This window comes from Camelus dromedarius, chromosome 12, assembly GCF_036321535.1.
Source record: "Camelus dromedarius isolate mCamDro1 chromosome 12, mCamDro1.pat, whole genome shotgun sequence".
NCBI classification, from domain to species: domain Eukaryota; kingdom Metazoa; phylum Chordata; class Mammalia; order Artiodactyla; family Camelidae; genus Camelus; species Camelus dromedarius.
The window spans coordinates 270,890-292,819 of NC_087447.1; the positions used below are offsets into that span (position 1 = coordinate 270,890).

A 21,930-nucleotide genomic window follows, 5' to 3' on the forward strand; every position below is an offset into this window, starting at 1 on the left:
GCAGCCGCCGCCGCCGCGCCGGGGGGGGGGGGGGGGGGGCAGAGGCCAAACCGGCCCAACTAGCCCGGAGGGTCTCGGTGCCCCGGGGACTTCTCGGAAATCCCACCGTCCCCAGGATCACTTTGTGTGGTTCTGCCCCTCCCCCCAAGCTCTACCTCTTCCTCTAGGAAGCCTGCCTTGACTCTTGCCCCTAAACTCCAGGTGCAGTGAGGCTAGGACCTCAGTAAGGCGCCCCTCACCTGGAAATCCATGGAAACCCAGAGGAGGGCCAGGAGGCCACCACATTCCAGGCCTTTCCCCATCAGGGCCTCAGTTTCCCATCTAGCCCTGAGGGCAGACATAATCCACCAGAGGTCCAGAAATCAACACAAAGATGTTTTATTTTATTATAGAAAGTTCTGATGCTTGAGGGGATCCAGAGGGGTGGGGCAGGATCTGGGGCCCAGAAGTCAGAGGGAGGCTGGGGAAGCTGCGCCAGTTTTCCTGCGCTGTGACTGCATGAGAAGCTCCCCCCAGTTCTGTGGGTGGTGGGGTCGCTCAGAGTTCAAGTCAGGCAGTACCAAGCCTGAGCCTTAACAGGTGGAACAGGCCTCACAGACACTCCAGACATACGTGGGCTCCCAGGACCCCACAAATGCCTGGGCCTTCTTAAAGCACCGCCCCCAGCACACAGCCAGGGGTGGGATGGGGTGGGGTGGCGGCAGCTCCGAGCCTGGGCCCCTGGGCACCACCGCCTCTTGCCCAGCTCTGGGTCCCCTACACGTCCGTACTCCTGGAGCTGCAGGTGGGAGTGGGACAGAACGGGACTTGGGCCAGCCCTACCCCAGGCCTGGGGCCCAGCCCCCCCGGGGCCAGCCTCCACCTTACCGCATCTTCTCTCGGAGTCTCTGGTCCTTCTTCTCCAGGACCGTGTTCTTCACCGACTGAGGGATGTCAGGCACGAACCAGGCAGCAATGAGCTTGATGCATAAGGCCACGTGCTGGGGGCAGGGGCAGGGGCTGAGTGAGGAGGTCTGAACAGGCCGAGCAGGGACTTTAGGGGTTGGGAGCCAAGGAAGGCTGGAGAGAGCTGCTCCCTCGGGCAGTTCTGGCTCACCTCAAAAAGGATCAGGAAGGCCAGGCGGATGGCCAGGAGCACCCAGGACTGCTCAGGGAAGTTGTGGTCTTGAGCATTGCCATAGTCCCGGTACCTGGGGTGGGGAGCACCTGTGGTCAGGGGTCAGGAGTTCAGAGGGCACTCCCAGGGGATGGGGGTCCAAACCTGCACTCAGTCACATTCTCTGAGCCCTCTTTTTCGACAGGGTCCTGGAAGTCCTTGGTGTAGAACACAGGCAGAGTGTAGTTGATGTAGCCTGTGAGACAGCTGGGAGGAGGGAGAGAGGAGCTTGGTGTGGCCCCTTCAGGCTTGTGGGGTGCTTGTTTGGAACTAGTCCCTGCCCAGCAGGGCCCATTAGGGTGGGGCATGGACCCCCTCCTTCATTTCCATACATGGGAGAGGGGCTCCTGGGGGAGGTTGGCAGAACTCACAGGTGCCACCACCTGCTTTCCTTGCCAGGGGCTGCAGAGAGCTTTCTGGGGGAGACCCCAGGAGACCTAGTCTGCAGGTAGAGTGGCCCCCTGCAGGGCTGGAGGAGCAGGTCGAGGACCTGCGCAGACCACAAAGGGTCTGACTTCGAAAGGGGAGCCGTTCCGATAGTATCTGCTTAGAAGACAGCTAGTTCTGGGACATGAATTCCCCACTGGGGTCCCAGTCAGCACTCCTAGGCTCCAGCCAGGATCTGCAGGCTGGTGCCAGGGGGGAGGCCGCCCCAGGCGATGTTGAAAGCATTGAGCCCTTCCCTGGGCTGGCCTGGGCTGTGGTTGGGCCAGTTTCCCAGGGGTCCCTGGATAGTGAGGATCGCCCAGGGGCTGGGCAGCAGTGTCCCCTTACTCGACTGCAGGGTGGGCCCCTTGCCGGCACGGGCCATAGCGGTACTTGTACAGCATTCGTGGGATGAACTCAGAAGTGAAGGCGATGACCATCCCATTGGCAATGACTGCCAGCACGCCGATGATCTCCAGCACCTGCAGCCAGGTCCCTAGGCCACCATAGCGGGGTGAGGCCTTGTCCGCCTGCACATGTCCACTCCCAAGGCTAGGGGAATTATGGTCACCGGCCTCATGCCTGTGGTAGCTGTGGGGCCAGGTCCCTGACAAGGAGGGCCCAGGCCAAGACCGACAGAGCACAGCCTTCACTCTGCTGACCCCTCTTCTTGACAGGGACAGGGAGAGGTTCAGGTCTCTGCCCCCATCTTAGGTGTGGGTTGTTAAGCTGCCCCAGGCCTGCTCCACCTCCTAGGTCCCCACCCCAGGGCAGGCCCCCTAAACCTGGGCCCCATATGGGGGCCTCCCTCACTTCTCTTCCGCTCTGCCCACGTCTGGCACCTCATCCCCTTTGTTTATCCTTCACACCTGTCCACCTCAGCAAGGCCAGTCTGGGGGACTGAGGTCATCTGCTCTCAGTCCCTGCCCCCAGCTGCTGGAATCCTGTTTCCCTCAGCTCCCTGCTGTCAGAGTCCAGCCCTTCTGCAGGGCCTCCCCAGGACGGCTGTGGGGCCCTTCAGGTAGATCCAGGCATGAGAGGGAGGGGCCTGCAAGGTGCAAGCCAGCGCCGCCTCTTCCTGGGGCCAGAGCCCACCAGGGGTCCAACCCCCAACCTTGACATACCCTGGGGCAGGGCTGGGGGCTGTCTGTGGGATGAGGGGGCTGGTCTTGCCCCACCACTTAGAGTGATGTCCCAAGGGGCCTGGTGTGGCCCCAGTGCCCCTGCGGCCCCCGCCCCTAGCTGGAGGGCCCTGCTCTTCCGGGCCATCCCAGCAGGCCCCTGACCTATATCCTTGGCCTTGCGTGGCACCAGGCGCCGCTGCAGCCTGACCATCTTGATGGCATCCAGGCGGATCTCCACGAGGTTGCTGAAGAACGCGAGCAGCGGGGCGAGCGGGAAGGCGGCCACAAAGATGGTGGTGAAGCCGTACTGGATCACTGCAAAGGGGTCGGCACCGTGAGCCCCCAGCCTGGCTCCTTGGCTGTCCCCAGCCTTGCCGCCCCCAGGGCCGCCCGCGTACTCATCTCCATGAACTCGTCGAACAGGCTGAAGGTGTTGACCGGGTTCAGCAGGTAGTTTTGCTGCCAGTGCCTCAGCTCCGGGCCCTGGGCCGTGCCACCCAGCTTGGCCCGCATTGAGCGACACTTGTGGGCCAGCCACCTGGGGGCAAAGAGAGTGGGGTGGGGGCGGGGTGGGGGCAGAGAGGGGCTGAGGGCTCTGAGAGACAGGAGAAGGGGAGAAGGGTGGCCAGCGGGATGGGGTCCTGTGGTGAGGGTGGGACCGGTAGTGCCGGGGAAGGAGGGGTCCTCACGGGCCCAGGTACTCCATGCAGTTGCTGAGCGTTTGTTTCAGGCCCATGATGATGGCCATCTGCAGGAACAGGTCCATCATGCAGCCACTGAGATGGCACTGCAGGGGGCAAGGCTGGGAGGTCAGGCGTGGGGTCTGAAGGGGAGCCCAGGAGGGAGGGTGAAGGGCAGGAAGGCATCCAGGACAGACCAACCTCCTCCAGCTTCCACACCCCCAGCAGGCGCACAGACTTCCCGGGGTGACCGTTGATCCTAGGAAGGAAAGCCAGGCTGAGGGCGGGGGCAGGACGGAGGGGGAGCGGGGAGCAGTGGGCAGTGGTGGGGAAGGAGCGACACCAGCCCTGCAGGTGAGCGGAGGCTGGTGCTGGATGCATGGCTTCTGCCCAGACACACCCTGCACATACCCCTGGGCACATGGGACCACCCTGCTGTGCAGGGCTGCTAGGAGGGGCCTCAGTTCTCCCCAGGGTAACTGCACAGAGGGCTACTTTGTGTTTAAATCATCTGCTTTCCATGATAAAAATATACACTATGTTAAACCAAAGGTCGGGCTCGTGCTTAAAGGTGAAATCCTACACTCCTGTTACAGCTCATGACAAGCATCACTCTGGGACAGTATAAATTTGCAAGGGGAAAAATTACTATTTTAGAAAATATGATTATGTATCTGGAAAACCAAAATAAATCAACTGGAGGACTCGGTGGATAAATCAACTGAAAAATGCTCGGAGTGGATACAAAATTGATATCATGCTCAACTCGCTCTCCAAGGTGCAGCAAAACCGCTGGGAACTGTAGCAGGAGGAAGTGTCTGTCACAGCAGCAAAAATGATCAAATAACTGGGGTGAAATTCACAAGAAATCGGGGGGACCCATATGAAAAAAACCAGAAAAAAGGTAAAGAACAGTAGAACAAGACTTGAATTGAGAAAACTTGCTCTTTGAAAGAAAAACTCAGAATTGTATTTTTGTGGTTGACCGAATGACAGGCCCTCAAAGACATCCACTCCTAGTTCCTGGACCTGTGAATTCACACCGAAGGCGGTGTTAAGGTTGCTAATGAGCTGACCTTAAAGTGGAGAGACCATCCTGGATTCGCCCAGCGTAATCACGAGGCCTAAATGAGGAAGGAGGGCCAGAGAGGTGGCAGCAGGAGAGGGACTCAGCCTGACACTGCTGACTTTGAAGACTGGGGGAGAACAGGCCAGGAACCAAGGAATTCAGGCAGCTTTAAAGTTCACCTAAGAGTAAGAAACATGTAAATAACTATAAAAAAGGAAAAGTGAAAAATAAACTTAATGCTAGCCCTATCTGACAGTGAAGTGTAACACAGTAATAATGAACACAGTAAGGTACTAGGCTGAAATGATCAGAATCCACAGAAAGACCAAAGTATTCAAGAGAGTGATGGAACTTGGTATGTGGCAGAAGGAGAGTGGTAGAGATGAAACAGCCAATAAATGGCTGGGGGACAACCGGCTGTCACTTGTAAAACAGGAAAACAGGCTTCCTTCCTTTGCCCCTTGCAGCAAAACAAATTCCTGTGAATCAAAGGAACTATAAAGGATCAACCTTGTGACATTAAAAAAAATACCACCTCCAGGCTAGCACGGGTAACTGGAGAAACTTTTACCTCCTGACCCGGAGACCCCACACACGGGCAGTGCACGGAAGGAACCAGGCTCTGGCTTCTATATGCTGCGCCACCTGCTGACTATGTGACCCTCAGATGGCTCCTTAACCTCACTGTGCCTTGGTCAACTCTGTAAAATGGGGACAGAGCGTCCCTACTCCATAGGGCTGTTGTGCAAATTAGAGTCGATGAATGTGAGGCACTCAGGAGAGAATGTGTGAGTGTGCAGTGGATGTGAGTTATGATTATAAAGACATAGCCCGTCCTGCCAAGGAAAACGACTCGGTCCTTCGTTCTTCAGTGCGAACGGACAGCTACAAACCTTCAGTCACGAGGAAGGCCAGCTGCTCAAGAAAGAAGGACTACAGTAAAGAAACAGGAAGATGGACCCTTTAGGACACGAAATAATGAGGAAACATGAGAACTTAAGGGAAAAAAGGAACCTCAAGAAAGTCCTGCACCTATGAAAACAAGAAAAGGATGCTGAAAAAAAAAGAGGACAAAAAAAAAAAAAACCCTTGGAAATTAAGACTCTAATCGTTAAACTTTAAACAAGAAAACAATTCCCAGGGAACTATATTCAATATCTTGTAATAACCTTTAATGGAAAAGAATCTGAAAACAAATGTGTGTATATGCATGACTGGGGCATTGTGTTGTACACCAGAAATCGACACATTGTAACTGTATGTACTTCAGTAAAAAAAAAAAAAATTAATAAAATAAAATAATAAACCTCAGCCATTATCTCTTCATTTGAAAAAAGAAGAAGAAAAGAAAACAATAGAAAGGCAAAAATACAAAGTGAAGGAGATCTCCGCAAATGTTGAGTGTAAAGACACAGAGGTGGGATAGAGGAGAGAGAGATGAGAAACACAGAGGACAGGCCCAAGAGGACCGGGAGTTCCACAAAGAGAGACAGAGGAAAACAAAGGTTTTAACCTAAGAAAAAAAAAGGAAGCAAATTTAGTGAGCTTAAATAGGACATGGGTGTTTTTACCGGAAGGTGCCAACAGTCAACCAGGACAGCGCATGAAGAAACACCCACTGGTATTGTTCCCCAGTTTAAAGAGAAGATCCTGAAGCTCCCAGACGTCGGCCAGGAGGAAGCAAAACTCAGGTCTTCCGCACGCTTCCCACCACCCACTTCGCATGTTCAGAGACAATGGAGCGACGCCTGTGAAGCTCTAGACGGGAAAGTTGCTTTGAAGTCAGGTTTCACGTGCGAGGGTAGAATAACGAGACCTTTAGACATACAAGAGCTCAGGAAGTTTGCCTCTCCAATATACCTTCTTAGGTAAATGAAAGCAAAAAATCAAGAAAGAAGCGGGCTTGGCAATCCAGGAAATGATGGTCTTAACCCAGGGGAGTGGCAGGTGGAAGTCTCAGGAAGACAGGCATGCAGGGGGGCAACCAGCCCAGTGTGGGGAGGAGGCTGAGGGCTCCCCAGGAGGGTCTCTGTGAGAAAAGGGACTCTACGCAATGGGCAGTTTGACACCGAGAGGCTGGATGAACTTGATTCGAGGGAGACACACGAGGGGAAAAAGGCAACTAGAAGCAGGAAAAATACAGAGCTACGCTATACAACCAAGAAATGGTCAAATAAGAAGCGAGATGAAATGTGACGTGACTTTAAGAAACTGATAGAGTCGAATAAAAGAGAATCCAGTTGACCATGATACAGAAATGCTCAGATGATTTGAACAATTTATAGGAAAAGAAATGCAATGGTCAGTAAATATCTGGAAAGATGCTGGACTCTGATAGTTTTAATAGGGCACCTTTAAACGTGAAAACCCTGTGTGCGTCGGACTGAGATGGAGCGTGCAGTCACACACACCATGTGGCTTTGTGAGTCAGCATAGCATGTTTGGAGCTTGCCTCAGCCACGTCTGTCTGCACTCAAATGCGCGCTCCCAACTTTCAATTAAAACGGCTGACTGCTGGCACCCACTACACGGCCTCACCTCATAGACAGAAGGGAACTGCAGGGGCCTGCTACCCACTCCAGACATCACTCTGGATCTGAGCCCACAGGGCACGCAACCCTGCCCAGGAGCCTGGACAGCCCAGGACTTGGGCACCCCTGGTAGAGCAGGGGCACCCGCTGAATGGGGTGCAGGCCCGGCTGAACCTCTGGGCCTCCTCCCCACCTACCCCAAGGCACACACAGGAAGACAGACACTTCTAGGGGCTGGAGCAACCAAAGATTCAGATCGCCAGGTAGTGCCAGCACCCTGGGACCCTGCACTGGCCCTTGCGCAGCTGGGCTCCCAGCATCCCTCTGCCTCCAGACTCCCTTTCAGGGACCAATAGAGCAGGAGGTCTTGCGGAGACACAGTTCAGAGCAAAGCCACTGGCACACGCCTTTCTCAGTTATAGAAGGTGGCCAAGAATAAAGGACATCAAAAGACAGTCTCTAACACCAGAATCAGAGACCAATCAAAGAAAGAGCATAAAAAAAACCCAGAAGGAACAGAAGCAATGCCAGAGGAGAAGAAAAAAAGGGGGCCACATCCTCAGACAAGAAGAGCCCCAGCATCCAGAAGAGGGGACTGTGGAGAACCTGCAAACGTCCAAAGGAGCACTCGGAAGTTAAGAACACAAGCAGAAGGGATGCGTTCAATGGAAGGGCTGAAAAACAGAGTTGAGAAAAAAATCCCAGGAGCTGGAACAAGAATGGGAGAAATTAAAAAAAGTAAAGAAAATTAGGTGATCGATTCAGAGGTTTCAATTTCCAGGCAAAAAGGATTCTATTGAAGGGAGCAGAGGGAACTGAAGCAGGAGGGTGTCAGACACAAGATGCATGAAAATCACTCAGAACGGAATGACCTGAGGCTCCAGGCCCAGTGGTGCCGGCAATTTCTTTTCCCTTGAGCAACACTGATTCTCCGTGCCAGGCCCACGGCAGGTGCTGGGAATTCAGCAGAGGACATGCACCACAGTTCCCGCCTAGGGAGCTGCCGTTTCTGTGAGTGACACTGTGAACAAATAAATGCATGGCACGTCCTGGGTGGCGAGGGCGATGGAGGGCAACAGGGCAGGAGCGGGTTACCAGGGTTCTGGGCCAAGCAGCTAGGAGGTGGAGCCGCCGCACGAAGGAGGAAACCTGGGGCCAAGCTTGTGGGCAGGGAAAGGATGGGGTGCCTGCCGGACAGCGGAGTGGAAGTGTCAAGCAGGCAGCTGGATCTATGAGTCTGGACGTGAGTGAGAGGTCCGGGCTGGAGACAGGAGAGGGTCTGTCGGTGTATCTAGATGGTGTGTGGGATGGAGCCTAAAGTCATAAAAACAGACCCTGGGGCACGGTGACATTTAGCGGTCGGGAGAATAGCAAAAGCCAGCGGCGGGGTCTGGGGAAGTGGGAAATTGTGTACCATGGTGAGAGGATTTTTTGAACGAAATGTGACAGCGTGTTTGTGTGGTGGTGGAAATCATCAGTAGAGCAATCAGACTGGCGTGTGGAGGAGAGAGATGTGAAGTGCTGAAGCGTGCCAAGTGGAAACACACACCGAGGCCCACTGCTGAGAAATTTCAGAAGACTGAGGACAGCGAGGGGACGCACAGAGTTGGGACTGTGACAGCATCAGATCTGTGGAACAGAACCCTGGAAGCCAGAGGCAAAACAATCCTCCAGCAGCCTGAGGAAAATGATATCCAACTTAGAATTCTGTCTCCAGCAAGCGCTCAGTCAGGCCCCCAATAAAGAGGAAACTAAGCTTGACTGATTTCCCACGGACCCTTTCTCAGGAAGCCACTGGAAAACTTGAGGCCCTACAGGGCAGATGGTGACGGGCTTGCCAGGATGAAAGGGCCAAGCACAGCCCCGAGGGGAGGGGACAGATGCCAGGAGGGCGTCTCCAAGGACCGCGTGACGTCTTTGAACAAACTGGGAGGAGTGGGTTTCTTCCAAAGTTCTGTAGAGAGTTTGGGACTGATTGGCAATAAGTATGTAACTTACAAAATTTAAGCAAACACAGAGAATACATGGAGCAATTAGTTTCTTCAGAAAAGACGAAAAAAAGTGTGTTGATTGAACCAAAAAGGTTCATTTCTCACTAACTAGAAAGGTGAGGGGAAGTGTGTGCATATGTGTCACGTGGGATGCCCGCTGCAGCATTCTATAAAATTCAAAACTGGAGTTAACCCAAATGTCCACCAACTGAAGTGGTTAAATAAACTCAAGGACCCCCCACAAAAGAACGCTCATGATATGGTTTTAAAAACTAAGCCTCGCCACCCATGCAGACGTGGAAGATGCACGTAGAACATTTTCTGTGCAAAGCAGACATAATTATTTACACAACAAAACCGTGCGTGTCAATAGGTATGTGTGTATGTGCACTTAAATGTGTGAAAAATGTCTGGGGAGAACCAGACAACAGTTACACTGTCATCTCTGGGGACATGGATTGGACAGCTGGGGGTTCACTGTGGTCTTCCTTCACACCTATCTGTATTGGGTTTCCACATGTTCTGAGAATGATTTACTTTAAAAGTTAAAAAGACAGGTATTTCCCTTTTTAAGCAGGGGCAGACTGAGTTAGAGCAAGGCAGGTGGGGGCAGGTGGCTCTTACCTGCCCAGGATGAAGGCGATGTAGATGAGAGAGGAGAAGTGGGCAAAGAACTGCAGAGTGAAGAACTTGACGGTGAACTTGCTCTCTCGCTCAGAGAAGGTCCTGGGCTTCTCTGGAATGAGATTTGAGGCTGTCTTTGACAGTCCCATGCCCAGCCTGTCAACTGACAACTCAGGGACACCTGCCACCCTCACCTGCCTCCCAGGCCAAACCCCTGCCCTCTCGTAGGCCCACTTCCCCAACCCCAGGGCGCCAGGACCCCACCCTGAATCCTCCCCCCAGAAGCCAGAGAAGCTCCTCTCACCAAATTCGCAAAGCTTCAGGGCCACATACTTGTTGATCTGTGGGAGGGGAGAGAGAGGGCTCACCTTGGACCTCAGCAGAGCCCCATCGCCGCCTGCACCCTCCCCCCAACCCCTACCTTGGTCATGATGAGGATGGTCACATACTGAACCAGGGCGCCGGTCACCACTACAGCCGTGGTCACCTGCTTCTTCGGGAAGGCCGAGTTGAAGAGTGCAACGGCCAGGACGCGGTAGACCACCAGGGCGTGGGCCATGCCAATCAGGAGGCAGATCTGCCGGGGGCGGGCAGGACGGCCGGGGCCTCAGGAGAGCGGCCCCGCCTGGTGCAGCACCCCCACCCCGTGGCCTCTCCAGGGGTACCATCAGCAGAGACACGATGAGGATGATGGTGCTTCGCACGTAGGAGTGCTGCTGCAGCGGGAGCTGGTAGTCAGGGCAGTTAATGAGCTGGAGCGCCATTTCCTCCTGTGGAAGGCCCGGGGCACTCTCAGAAACAGGACAACCTCAGAACGAAGCCCGCTCAGACACGGAACTGCCTCAGACACAGTAGACCGAAGTGTGGGGCCACACAGGGCACTGGACCTGGTCACCCAGCTCAGCCTCACCTGGTCCTCGTCCCACCCGTAGAGGTCCCAGTGCAGGACCACATGGGCCCGCTTCCGCTTCCATAGCTCCAGGAACACCGTGGCTGCAGCCAGGAGAAAGTAGAGGCCTCATGGGTGTGTCCCAGACTGGGTCCAGGGCCCATGTGGCCCTGGAGCTCAGTCCCGCCCCCCCAGGTGTCCCCAGCAACTCACCCCACCCAGCCATGAAGATGGCAAACACCACGGTGCCCTCATTGTCGAAGAGGTGGGTGAGCTGGGGAGAGGGGTGCGTGGAGCTGGGGTGGCCTTCCCCGCCCACCACCCCGCCCCCCGCCCTCGGAAGGGGAGCTAGCTCTAGGAGCCGAGCCTTGGCTTCCTCTTCTCTAGGAGGACCGGCCGGCCCCGTCTCCCCGCAGGTAGCAGCCTGAGTGGCCTCCCCGGGCGGCAAACCTTGGCGAAGGTGCAGGTTTCCGAGAGCGGCTGGTACCTGCGGCTGCCGTCACCACGCGGGCACATGTAGATGTTGTGGGCCTCACAGATCTCCTTGCTGGGGGTGCAGGGACGAGGTGACACTTTTCTGTGGCCCCTCGGGGGACCCTACCCACCCGGCCCTCCCCTCCCCTGACTCCGCCCCACACCAGCCCCGCCCACACCGGGCCCACCGCTTCCCTGACTCCGCCCCACTCCAGCCCCGCCCACACCCGGTCCCACTCCTTCCCTGCCCTGCCCACCCCTAACCTGATCTGGCTGGCGTCGAACAGGGAAAACCCGCTCAGGAAGATGATGAGGCCCACCACTGCGGCGGGCACCAGCATGCGGGTGTACCAGCAGAGCCAGGCGAAGTACAGGGCCACCTTCTCACCAAAGTAGTCCCTGCGGGCATAGCCGCCCTGTCAGGGCCACTCCCACCAGGGTGACGTCGGCGCCAACACCTGGGGGGAGCGTGCCACATGTCCGGGCAAGGAGTGTCTGTACTGACCGCATCAGTGTGTCTAAATGGAAGCTCAGACATCTGTCTGCAGGAGGCGCGGGCGTGACTGTGGAGGGCCCAGCCTGTCTGCGGGGCGCCAGTGTTACCTGATATCATCAAGTGGCTGCTCTTGGAACATGTTTCCCCACTGGGCCCACTTCTTCTTTAGGTCTTCCTCTCCCTGGGCACAGGTGACAGACAGTGAGAGCTTCCTGCCTCAGGTCCTGCCCTCAGGTCCTCTCCCTGCAGGCCCACCCCTCACCTTGTGTAAGGGGAACATGGCCTCAAAGACCCCATCCTTCACCAAATCCTGGAACGTGTCTGGCGGTCAGAAGGGAGTGAGGGGTGAGGGAGGACTCTGTCCCATTCTTCCGGTGGGACTGCCCCTCCCGGTGGACTGCTGCATAGCCCATCCGCCCACCCTTTCCTTACCTGCTGCTGCCATCTTGCTGCTCAGAATGAAGTGGACAATTCGGATTCTAGAACACAAGAGGCCCCATGTGACCTTGGTGGACCCGTCCTCTGTCTGGCCAGGTCCCAGACCACCTGCCCTGACTGCCTGACCAGAGTCCAGAATCCAGGACTCATTTTATTTCCACTAGTCCACTTCCCACCTCCTTAAATCCTCCCAGGGTCCAGCTGTCCCATGGTTCCAGGGTGGAGCTCCCTCAGGGGTGGTCCCTCTCTTCCCAGGGCCCTGATGCTCAGCCTAACACTCTTCCCTCACAGACCCCTCCCAGATCCTGCACCTCCAATCACACCTCCCACCTGGAGCCCCCACCCACCCAGAGCACACCCTTTATGTGCTTCAATCCTCTTTACAGCCCTGTGAGCCATTTTGCTTATGGGGAGATGGAGGCTCAGAAATACTGAGTAACTTGGCCAAGGCCACACAGCCAGGAAGTGGCACATCCGGGCATCTGACTACAAAGCCATGCTCCTCTGGAACATCATCCTATGAGACACAGCCCCCCAAGGGTTCCAGGGCACCCCCCACAGGCTTCTCCTCCCAGGACACACTGAGGTCCTGCCCAAGACCAGCTAGTTCTCCTAAATAGGAAGCCCCTCCATTGCCTGGTATCCAAATTCCAGGAACCTTCTTTGCTGATCTCTACTGACCAGACCCCAGATTAGTTCAGAGGGCGGGGACTGGGGCCGGGAAGGTGATAGAGGAGGGATGTGGGGAGGGCAGGTGGACTGGCTTGGAGGGCTGCAGGATCCATGGGGAGAAGCAGGTGCTTGGAGAGAGAGGAGGTGTTGGGTGCCTGAGAGGCAGGGGATAATGTCCAGGGAGAGGCATTCAGTCTGGAGAAAGTAAGTCGGGACCCAAATCCAGGGAGTTGACCTCAGAGTCTGGTAGTGATGTCTGGGAGGGTCCTCTCATCCTCTCCAAATCCTGCCCACCCTTTAAGGCTGCCTTCTATTCTCCATCTGGGGGACACAGTCACATGTACCTTCAGACACTCCCAAGAGGTGAGAACTGTCATTTTTCTTTATCACAGACATGGAAACTGAGGCACAGACCCCTGCCCCTGGGGCCTCTGTCCTGAGACCACGCCTGGGAGCCTGGCTGCCTGTCTAGGACAGGCATGTGGTGGGTGGGGGTCCTTCTGGCCCCAGCTGTGGGCCAGCCTCTCACCTGGTGGTGGCTAGGATGAGAGTTGGCTTGGCCAGCTCCACTCTGGGCGCAGGCCCCTCGGGCTCCGTGAGAAGTGTGCAGTACAGGTCAAAGAGCCTGCTGTCAGCTCGGATCCCAAAGAACATCTTCTCCTGGTCCTCCATCACCTGACGGTGTGGCAGCATGGGGCCCTCTACTCCACCTTGGGACCCTCCCCGTCATCCAAGCCCAGTGGCCTGTCGCCTCTAACTCAGGCACAAGGCCACAGACCACTCTCCAGACGCCTCCCCAGGACCCATCCAGCCCCCATGACACCTGCACCCACGTGAGGCCCCCAGCCGGCCCACCTTGTAGTAGAAACCCTTTGTCTTGAGCTCTTCCAGGAACTGCTGCTGCTGGTAGACCTGCCTGGGGTTTCTCTGGGTGCGAAGATTGGCCACAAGGACATAATCCCACTGCTCAGAGGCCTCAGTCTGGAGAAGGAGGTGTGGGGGGTGGGGCTGGGACCAGGGCAGGCCGGGTGCAGGGCATGGGGGAGTGGGTGGCAGCAAGCCCAGGACGTGTCAGAGTGGAGACTCACTTCACAAGTATTGATTTCCATCAGTGGGAAGCTGTCCCCTTCCGTCCCCACCAGGATCCGGAGGCTCTCTTCACCCTTGGGGGAGCAGACAGAGATGGGGCTCATCACTGCAGCAGGGTGCCTCCCGGCCCAGGTGCTCCAGGACCAAAGGGGTTAAAACGTGAAGCTGGGGTGGGGGTGGGAGTTGGTGGGTGGGGACTGAGTGCTTGCACTGAGGCTACAGCCCAAACAACAGGCAGAATTTTATGTGGAAATATATACAGAGCGCTCCCGGGATCCATAAGGAAAGGCAGCCTAAAATGGGCCAGAGGTGGGAGTCTGCCCTTCACAGAGGTGGAGCCCTCAGAAGGCGAAGACAGAGCCATCAGGGAAAGACTGGTCAGGTGACCAAAGGGACACCACCTTCTACCCATTTGGTAGCAGACATTTTACTGGTCAGACAGCTTCAAAAGCCTGGGTGACCTATAAAAATATTGCATCACTATGTAGTACACCTGAAACTAACGCAAGATGGTAAATCAAGTATACGCAAAAAAAAAAAAGCCCACGCAAGTCAGCAGGATCCCCATGTGTCGCACAGGCACATGCACCGGTGCGTGAATCTGGGGAACAAAGCTGAACATTCTAGACACCACGGTCTGCCACCATTGGCGAAGTTCCAGGGAGCTCAGAGTAGCATGTTCCATATCAGAATTGTAGAAGTAAACTAAATTCCCATCGACAGGCAGGTGGACAGACACTGCTGTCCCCACACACTACAGGATCGTGAGTGGGCCACAGCCGCACGCGGGCCCTGGGCCAACGTGACTCGGCAGGCACTGAGTTTCCTAAAAGTATGTCTGGTGCGGACAGTGTAGGAGTGACCGCTGCAGCTATATCCGGGACGGATGACGGCCACTGAAGTCAGCGGGCAGAACCTGGAGGGGGAGGTGGATCTGTGCGCAGCCCCTGAGCCTCCCCGCCTGACTGTTAGTGATTGTGGCAGCTGTGGGAACATCACTCATTCCTCCACACTCCCCTCTGGGAGGTGGAGTGTCATCCTCCCTTGCTGAGCGGTTGAGTGTGAGCTGGACTCAGTGACTAATGGAGAAAGTGTGGAGGGGAAAAGGAGTCACTTTACAGAGGAACCTGGCAGATGCCCCCAACCCAGGTGGTGAAGGTCAAGGTCACGGTGATGTCATTCAGATGTCAGGGGCCCCCTGCCAGAATGTGACATAACGTATGAGATTCCCCACCCGAAACCCACAGCCCTGTCTTGGCGTGAGAAGATGTCAGGGGAACTTTCATCAGAGCCCGAGCAGACAGGTCAGATGGCCACGGTCAGGGAGGGACAGGGGGCCATGGAGACGTGAGGGGGAGTGCCGGAGGGCTCCTGCAGGTCGGTGGGGGGGTGCAGGGCACAGGGAACCCGGCACCCACTGTCTCTACAACTCTATAGGAATGCTTACAGACAGAGGGACAGGAGGATGTGGGAAAGCACACAAGCAGGAGAGCGGGGAGGGAGGGTATTGTGATTGGCATCCAGGTCAGGGCGGAGGGGTGGGGGCGGGTCTTGGGGCCTCATTTACTCCCAGTGAGAAACAGCAGGCTCTGAGGGCCTGAGACAAAGTGACCCAGGGCCCCTTCTCTGGAAGAGCCACGCGTCTGAAGGAGGTGGGGGACAAAGGCAAACAGTCAGAGCAGGCCATGTGGGGTGGGGGGAGAGCCCTGGGGCCAAGGTGAGGGGAAAGGGGGTAGCTTTGGAGCCAAGAGCCCAGCAGACGCCTAGGCTGCTTGTCCTCGGGCGAGATCCCACCTCTCCCAGCCTCAGGCAATGATGGTGTCTGCCCCATGGCTGGAGGTGATGCATGAAGCTTCCTGTGGCCCCAGTACAGAGCTGACCAACCTGTGTGCTTGTGAAGAGGGACCCCACCTGTGTCCCAGCTAGCAGCCCCCAGGGAGGCTCAGGGACCCCAGAAGGACAGGGACCCTGCATGGTCCCCAGGGGAAGGATTCGCGGAGCACCCTGAGAACCACGTCCACTGGAGCTCCCGCCTTGCCCTGAGTGGTTTGGACGCCACCAGCCCCACGGTGGCCCCCACTGGCCCTGGGCTTTGTAGTGGCCTCCTGCCAGCCTACCACCCCCTACCACCCCACGGTGGCCCCAGCCCCTCTCCTGGCTCCCAGGGCATCACACCCTACCCCAGTCACCCCAGTTCTCTCTGCCCTGCCCACCATCAGGGCTTTGCCCCTGCTGGTCCCCCCACCTGCTCTGCCTTCTCTGCCCAACCACATTCCTGCCTAGCTCAAGACCGGCCTCCTCCAGAAAGCCTCCCTGGACTGCTCCAGCCAGTCTGCCCTTGAGGGCTGCCGGGTAAAGTCAGGCCACCCAGTCATATGCAATAAGTGGGACATACTTATACTTTAAAAAAAAAATTGTTGTTTATGTGAAAATCAATTTAACTAGATGCCTGTTTTTTATTTTGTTTCGCTAAATCTGCAGTGCCACTCCCACCTCCCACCTCCCCCATAAACACCAGAAACTGTGGGGTCCAGGACCAGGCCTGAGTCTGCCCCCTCCGCCGTCTCAATCACAGAAGCCAAGAAATGCATCAAATCCAACCACAGAACAGCAAACTCTAGGTCATTGGACACCAAGTCATGGGGCTAACGTAGACACGGTCTTTGTGGCCTGAAGACGCGGTGTAGCCCCACCTGGGTGCTGAGATTCTGGCCCCAGCAGCTGTGGGGCTCACCAGGCCCACTGTCCCCGCCTCCCTAGAGTGCCACCAGCCCTCCTCCGACAGCACCCCGCTCCTGCTCCGGCTCCAGGCCCCTGCCCTCCCACTGCCCACAGAGGTCTGCACGCAGGATGACTGGGTCTCCTCTGGTCTCCAGCCAGAGGAGGAAGCTGCATTCTTAGACAGGTGCATAGTGGCGGGGGGGGGGGGGGCGGGGGGGCGGGGCCGGCCTGGGCCAAGCGCCTCTGTCTCGGGGAGAAAAGCAGAGTTTCAGGTAGCTGGGGACAGGGCCATGTGCGTCCCCCACAGCCTGATCTGTGCCTTGCCCACCGCAGGGCCTAAGTGCCATGCTGGACAATTTGTGAGTGGGGCTGATCCTCGTTGGCCCTCGGACCTCTTCCTCAGGCCCAGGACCTCCTGCAGGAGGACCCTTTGAGGGTCCCTTGGGGGCAGTCCCACAGAGGCTGAAAGGAGAGGCTCCCACACGTTAGCGCCAGCCTGAAGCTGAAGACATTTGCCGAGGGGACCCCAAGGTGGAAAAGGGCGGCACAGGGAAGCCAGACTGGGCAGGACTTTGGGATCCGGACAGGAGGAGAGAGCCTGAGGAAGAGGACTGGGGAGAGGGAGGCTGGCCCTCAGATGGCCCCAGAAATGGTGCTGCTAGACCTGGTGCAGCTCTGGGGTCCCCCACCATGAACATCACACAGCTCTGGGATGTGACCTGGACCAGAGTCACTGACCCCCAACATTAATTCAGGCCACTGGACAGGGAGACACAGAGATACCCCCCGGGTCCCCTGGTCGTGACCTGGTCACCCCTCGGCAATGGGCCAGCAGTCACAGGGGCAGCCAAACCAGATCCCCTGGCCCAGCCCTAGTCAAGCTACCCCACACCCCACAGCCAGATGGGAGCAGGTTCTGAGACTGCTTCCCGCACACTCTGGGCTCACCAGCCCCACCCCCAGGCCAACTGCTACATGCGGGGCCCCTCTCTGGGCCACAGCCACAGCCCCAGTCTCTAGATCAGGCTGTCCACCTGCCCACCTGTCCCCCAGAGAGAGAGACCTTCACGGATGGGAGCCAGGCTCATCTGAAGTCGCCCCCACCTTCAGCCAAGCCGACTGCTCAGTGCACCCGAAACAAGGGGTCTGGGACCCCTGTGTCCCATCCATCAGGCCCCACCTCCAGGAAGCCACATGTGCCCATCAGGCTCCCAGACCCAGGGCAGGAGGAGCTACCCCAGCAGACTCGGTGCTGGGGATCCCAGCCCTGCCACATGCAGACCCCCGGCAAGCTCCTGCAGGTGGGCAGGGGGGTGTGGGCTCTGGGCACCCAGCTCTGGGCTCTCTGTTGCCCTCCCTTCACCTTCCAGCCCCAACCCCTACCAGCCACACACCCAGCAGGCCGGGGCCAGAGTCCCAGGGGGCTCACTTACTGGTTCCAGATGAGGAAACTTCTTAAGATGCTGCAGTTCCTGGGAGACCTTCCCAGCCTTGGGGATCTGAGCTGGGGGAGTCCTGCCTCTGTCCGTCCCTCCCCAGTCCAGCTTCCAGGTCACTGGCGGAGGCCATGGAGGCCATCGTGCAGGTGTGACTGCCGCCCAGCTCATGACCAGTCCTGGCCCAGTGTGCTCCGTGGAGCACACACATGGGACATCACCCCAGCTGCATACGGCACACATGGACCTCCCCTCATTGTTCAGGGCCTCCTCCCTCTGAGGGTCAACCCACAGGCCTGGACCATGCTCTGGGCCCACCTGGCTGGGCCCCAGGAGCACGTTGCAGTTGCAGCGGCCATCCCACCCCCACCAAAGAGCACAAACACGGAGAGGCCCACCCTTGCTTGCTGGGCCCCTGACCCCTTCCTGAGCAAACCCCCTACCTGGCGTTGCCTCCTGAGCTCTGAACCTCGTCGTCTGCCCCTCACCCTCCTTCAGCCCCTCCTGCCCTCCATCCCTTCTGCTGTCCATCTGTCTCAATTGTCATCCTTCCACATGCCTGTCCATTCATCCACCCCAGACACCAATGATGCGGCCGGCTCTGGGTGCAGCCCTCACGGGCCGTGCACGGTGTGAGTGGACATAGGGGCCTGGAGCGGCAGGTGCCTCCTCGGCAGGGAGGCAGCCTAGAGCTTGGCCTTGTAGTGTGGCCAGGCCCTGAGGGGCAGCGTGCAGTTGGTGTCCAGGGACTCGGTACTGAGTACCTTCCAGAGACTCCGTACTCAGCACCTCTAAGGACTTGGCACTCAGCACCTCCCGGGATTTGGTAGTATGCCCAGGGATTCAGTACGCAGCACTCCAGCTTTGCAGAAGCACAAAGGGCAAGAAGGCAGCTGCCAGGAGGTGAGACTGGGGGTTGGCAGAAGCCAGATCACAGAGGGCTGCTCAGGCAGCTGGGGGACCTGGACTTGAGCTGGGGCCACAGGGAGCCTGGAAAGGACTTGAGTGGCGGAAGGGCCACCAGGTTCGCTGCTGTCTGCAACAATCCTTTTCTAAGGATTGATTCTCTTGCCTCAGTCAAACCAAGTGCTTCCTCACCCTACTCCCCGACCCCCAGCCACCAGCCCCAGTCTCTCTTCCACCCCAGCACAGGGCTGCATGGGAGGGAGGGGCAGGCCAAGGTGTGCTCACATGCTCGCCTGAGCAGCCAGGGCTCCAGAGCTGGTTCTGGAAGGGCCCAGAGGGCCTTGGGCAGAGGCAGAGTGAGAGGCCACCTGTTTGGCCCACACCCGAGTGCCCTGAGGAGGGTGAGTGGGAGGCTGGTTTCGTTCTCCACCTGAGCACGGGTCTCCTCCCAGGGACGCCCAGACACAGCCCTGGGTGCAGAGACCTCTCCCCTGGCAGAGGGAAGAAGGGAAGTCTTCCTAGGGTGTTCTCCTGCCTACCAGCCTCCTGCTCTGCCCCCAGAGGCAGAATCCAGCAGCCCTTGGCAGACCCCCGGGGAGTAGGGGCCCAGCTGGCCACCCTGGGCCTCCCCAGCCCAAAGTCAGCCCACCCTGGAGGCCACATCCCACTCCCCTCAGGGCAGAGCTGCAAGGTCTGGGGTCCCCACCCTTCCGCCCAGCTCAAGGCCCCGGGGGTGGCATGCCTTCTGTATCTAAGCCCCCTCACTCACTAAGAGCCCCGCTGGACAGGAGAAAGCTGCCCTCCTCTGTCCTTCCCCAGTCCCAGCTGGCTGGGAGCTCTGGCCAGGCTCTGACCTGCCTCATTGCAGGGCGGGCTGGAGGGGACCCCCACAGGCACTTTCCAAGTGAGGCAGGCAGAGCTGGCAGGAGGGACCTCAGGCGAGGACCCCTGCCCAGGTGGGTGTGGCCACAGGCTCAGACTCACCTGCATGCTGGTGGCCAAGGTGCAGCGCCGATGGGAACTGGAGTGTGGCTGTGAGACCGCCCAGTGCTCTTACCTGACTTCCGCATGGGACTCACCCCTCCCTCCTTCCTCCTTGTTCTCCTGCTCAGGTTCCTGCGCTGCCAGTGCAGCCAGGGAGGAGCCAGTGGCCCGTGGGCCGGAAGGCACACCCCTCACCCCAGGCCCCATGGCCTAGGACACCTTCCTGTGGACCCCTCCCCCAACCAGAAGCTATCACCCTCAGTTGCAGAAGGGTGGCTCCCCGGCTCCCTGGCTCCCCGGTAACTCGGTGTTAGGTTGGAATCCTCTTCAGAGGGAGGGGGCATCTGCGCATTCTCCATGTCTCCCTCTCCCTGAGGACCTTCACTCTTCCTGACCCCAGGGCACACCCTCCCTAGGGGCCCCTCCAGAGCACCCAACCTCCAACCCTCCCAAGTCCAGTGCTGACTCCCTTAGAGGGGAAACTGGGGCCTGCAGGATTGAGGATGAGCCAGACCCCAGGAGAAAACAGTCTCCTCCCACCCTGAGCCCCGGCTATGTGGAGCTCAGCTCAGGGAGGAGAGCCCTCAGGGCCCTGAGGACAGGCGGCTGTCCCTGGGCCGTATGGAAGTCTGAGAGGGCAGCTCTGCCACACCCTGTGGTCTGAGGGCAGCAGCTGGAGAAGGCTCTGGGCCATGTACCTGACTATCCTCTGGGACAGCTGACTGCCCCCAACAGGGAAGTCGGGTATCTGGGCTCCAAAGTCTGCTGGGAAGCTGAGGACACAGGGCCTGAGCTCAGCAGCAGAGGTGTGTGGAAATCCTGAGCAGCAAGGGGCAGCTGGAGGAGAGCAGGGAGCACCCACAGTGTCACCGCAAGCACATGGACCCACCACATGGTTCAAAATGGCTGCTCAAGCTCCAGGCATCACATCCACATCTGAGCAGGAAGAGCAAAGGATGAAGGAGGGGTGCTTCACCTGCGCGTGGTTAGTCACATGGCCAGTCACCCGGCCGTACCTTATTGCAAGAAGGCCTGGGCAGTGTGATCACTTTTCCTAAGAAGAAGGTGGAAGGACCCCAGGGCCACTTGGCAACCTCTGTCCCCGGCCAGGGGGCCTCGAATGCTGTGCTAGCTCTCAGGGACAGTCAGCAGGGCTCTGAGCGTGAGTAACCGACCTCAGGATCCGCATTACCGACCAGCGCCTGGACTGTCCATCTCAGCCTGCTCAGGACAGTCTGCATTCACACTTTCATTGCGTTAAAACAACCCACTAGCACCCCAGACTCGAACATCATCGCAAGAGCCTACACGGCTGTTCTCTTTTTCAGTGTCTTTATTCAGCATTCCCATTTTTTTTCTTTTAAAGAGAGGTATTGGGGATTAAACCCAGGACTTCATGCATGCTAGGCACGTGCTCTACCACTGACTATACGCCCCCCACCCCCCAGCAGTCCCAATTTTAATGCCACAGAAACACTGCTTCTTCCCATTCCCACCTTCCAAGGGTGTCAGGGAACCTGAATGATATACAGCAGCCTTGCTTCTCAAGAGCCCGCACGTGGCCCTTGGGGCAAAGGCAGCATGCCCAGCCTGGCCTCACCCCACAGGGGACGTTCCCCTACTTGTAACGAAGGATGGAAAGTAAGAGTGAATCTCATCCAGTCCTCTCTGGAGAGGAAACCCTTTTGGAAAGCAGTTCGGCAATAAGAATCAAAAGCCTTGAAATTGTTTATACTTTGGTCCATTAATTTAACTTTCTGTGAACTGTCCTAAGAAAAAACCCAAAATAATGGAAGTAAGTATAAATATGTCCTTTGAGGCAAAAGTTATAAACCACGCAGATGACCAACCATGGGGAAACGTCTGAGCAAGCATGGCGTAGTCACACGCTGATTAGGCAGCCGTTCAGAATGCTGCCTTCAGAGTCACAGCTCCCTATGAGAACACAGGGAGACGCGTATGTTACACTGTGAGGTGAAAAAACTTAGATTGTAAACACGTGTACATTCTTCATCTCAACTAAGTTAAAGTGCATTAAAATACCGGATGTTTACATTTGCATGTGGATGGTAGAATTGTGATTTTCTTCCTGTGGTTTGCTTTTTTTGAACTTTCTAGAAAACACATCTCTTTCGTAAACTTTATAATCATATTAGTCTGTTATTACGAACTTCGCTTCCCCCAGACTCAGCCGTGCTCTCTGGTTTTGAGAACTCCTGGTGAA

The 21,930-nt window shown here is 57.2% G+C and overlaps 1 protein-coding gene across 2 annotated transcripts; it reads right to left on the reverse strand.

The window, feature by feature from the left end:
• Positions 1–362: 362 nt before the first annotated feature.
• On the reverse strand, positions 363–19,762 carry ANO9 (anoctamin 9). 2 transcript variants are annotated; one of them, XM_031448136.2, is made up of 24 exons: positions 19,707–19,762; positions 13,659–13,733; positions 13,426–13,551; positions 13,100–13,245; positions 11,893–11,939; positions 11,723–11,781; positions 11,568–11,641; positions 11,229–11,363; positions 10,941–11,037; positions 10,704–10,764; positions 10,512–10,594; positions 10,267–10,371; positions 10,023–10,178; positions 9,906–9,942; positions 9,602–9,713; positions 3,588–3,645; positions 3,396–3,493; positions 3,105–3,244; positions 2,869–3,021; positions 1,931–2,078; positions 1,262–1,363; positions 1,097–1,190; positions 868–980; positions 363–778 (listed from the first exon to the last, which is right to left on the reverse strand). In XM_031448136.2, the coding sequence occupies exons 1-24, from the start codon at positions 19,710–19,712 to the stop codon at positions 757–759; spliced, it is 2,247 nt and encodes a 748-aa protein (XP_031303996.2). In that variant the 5' UTR covers positions 19,713–19,762; the 3' UTR covers positions 363–756. The 2 variants fall into 2 exon arrangements, with proteins under 2 accessions (XP_031303996.2, XP_064347981.1); XM_064491911.1 differs by lacking the exon at positions 1,262–1,363.
• Between the last annotated feature and the right edge of the window lie 2,168 nt (positions 19,763–21,930).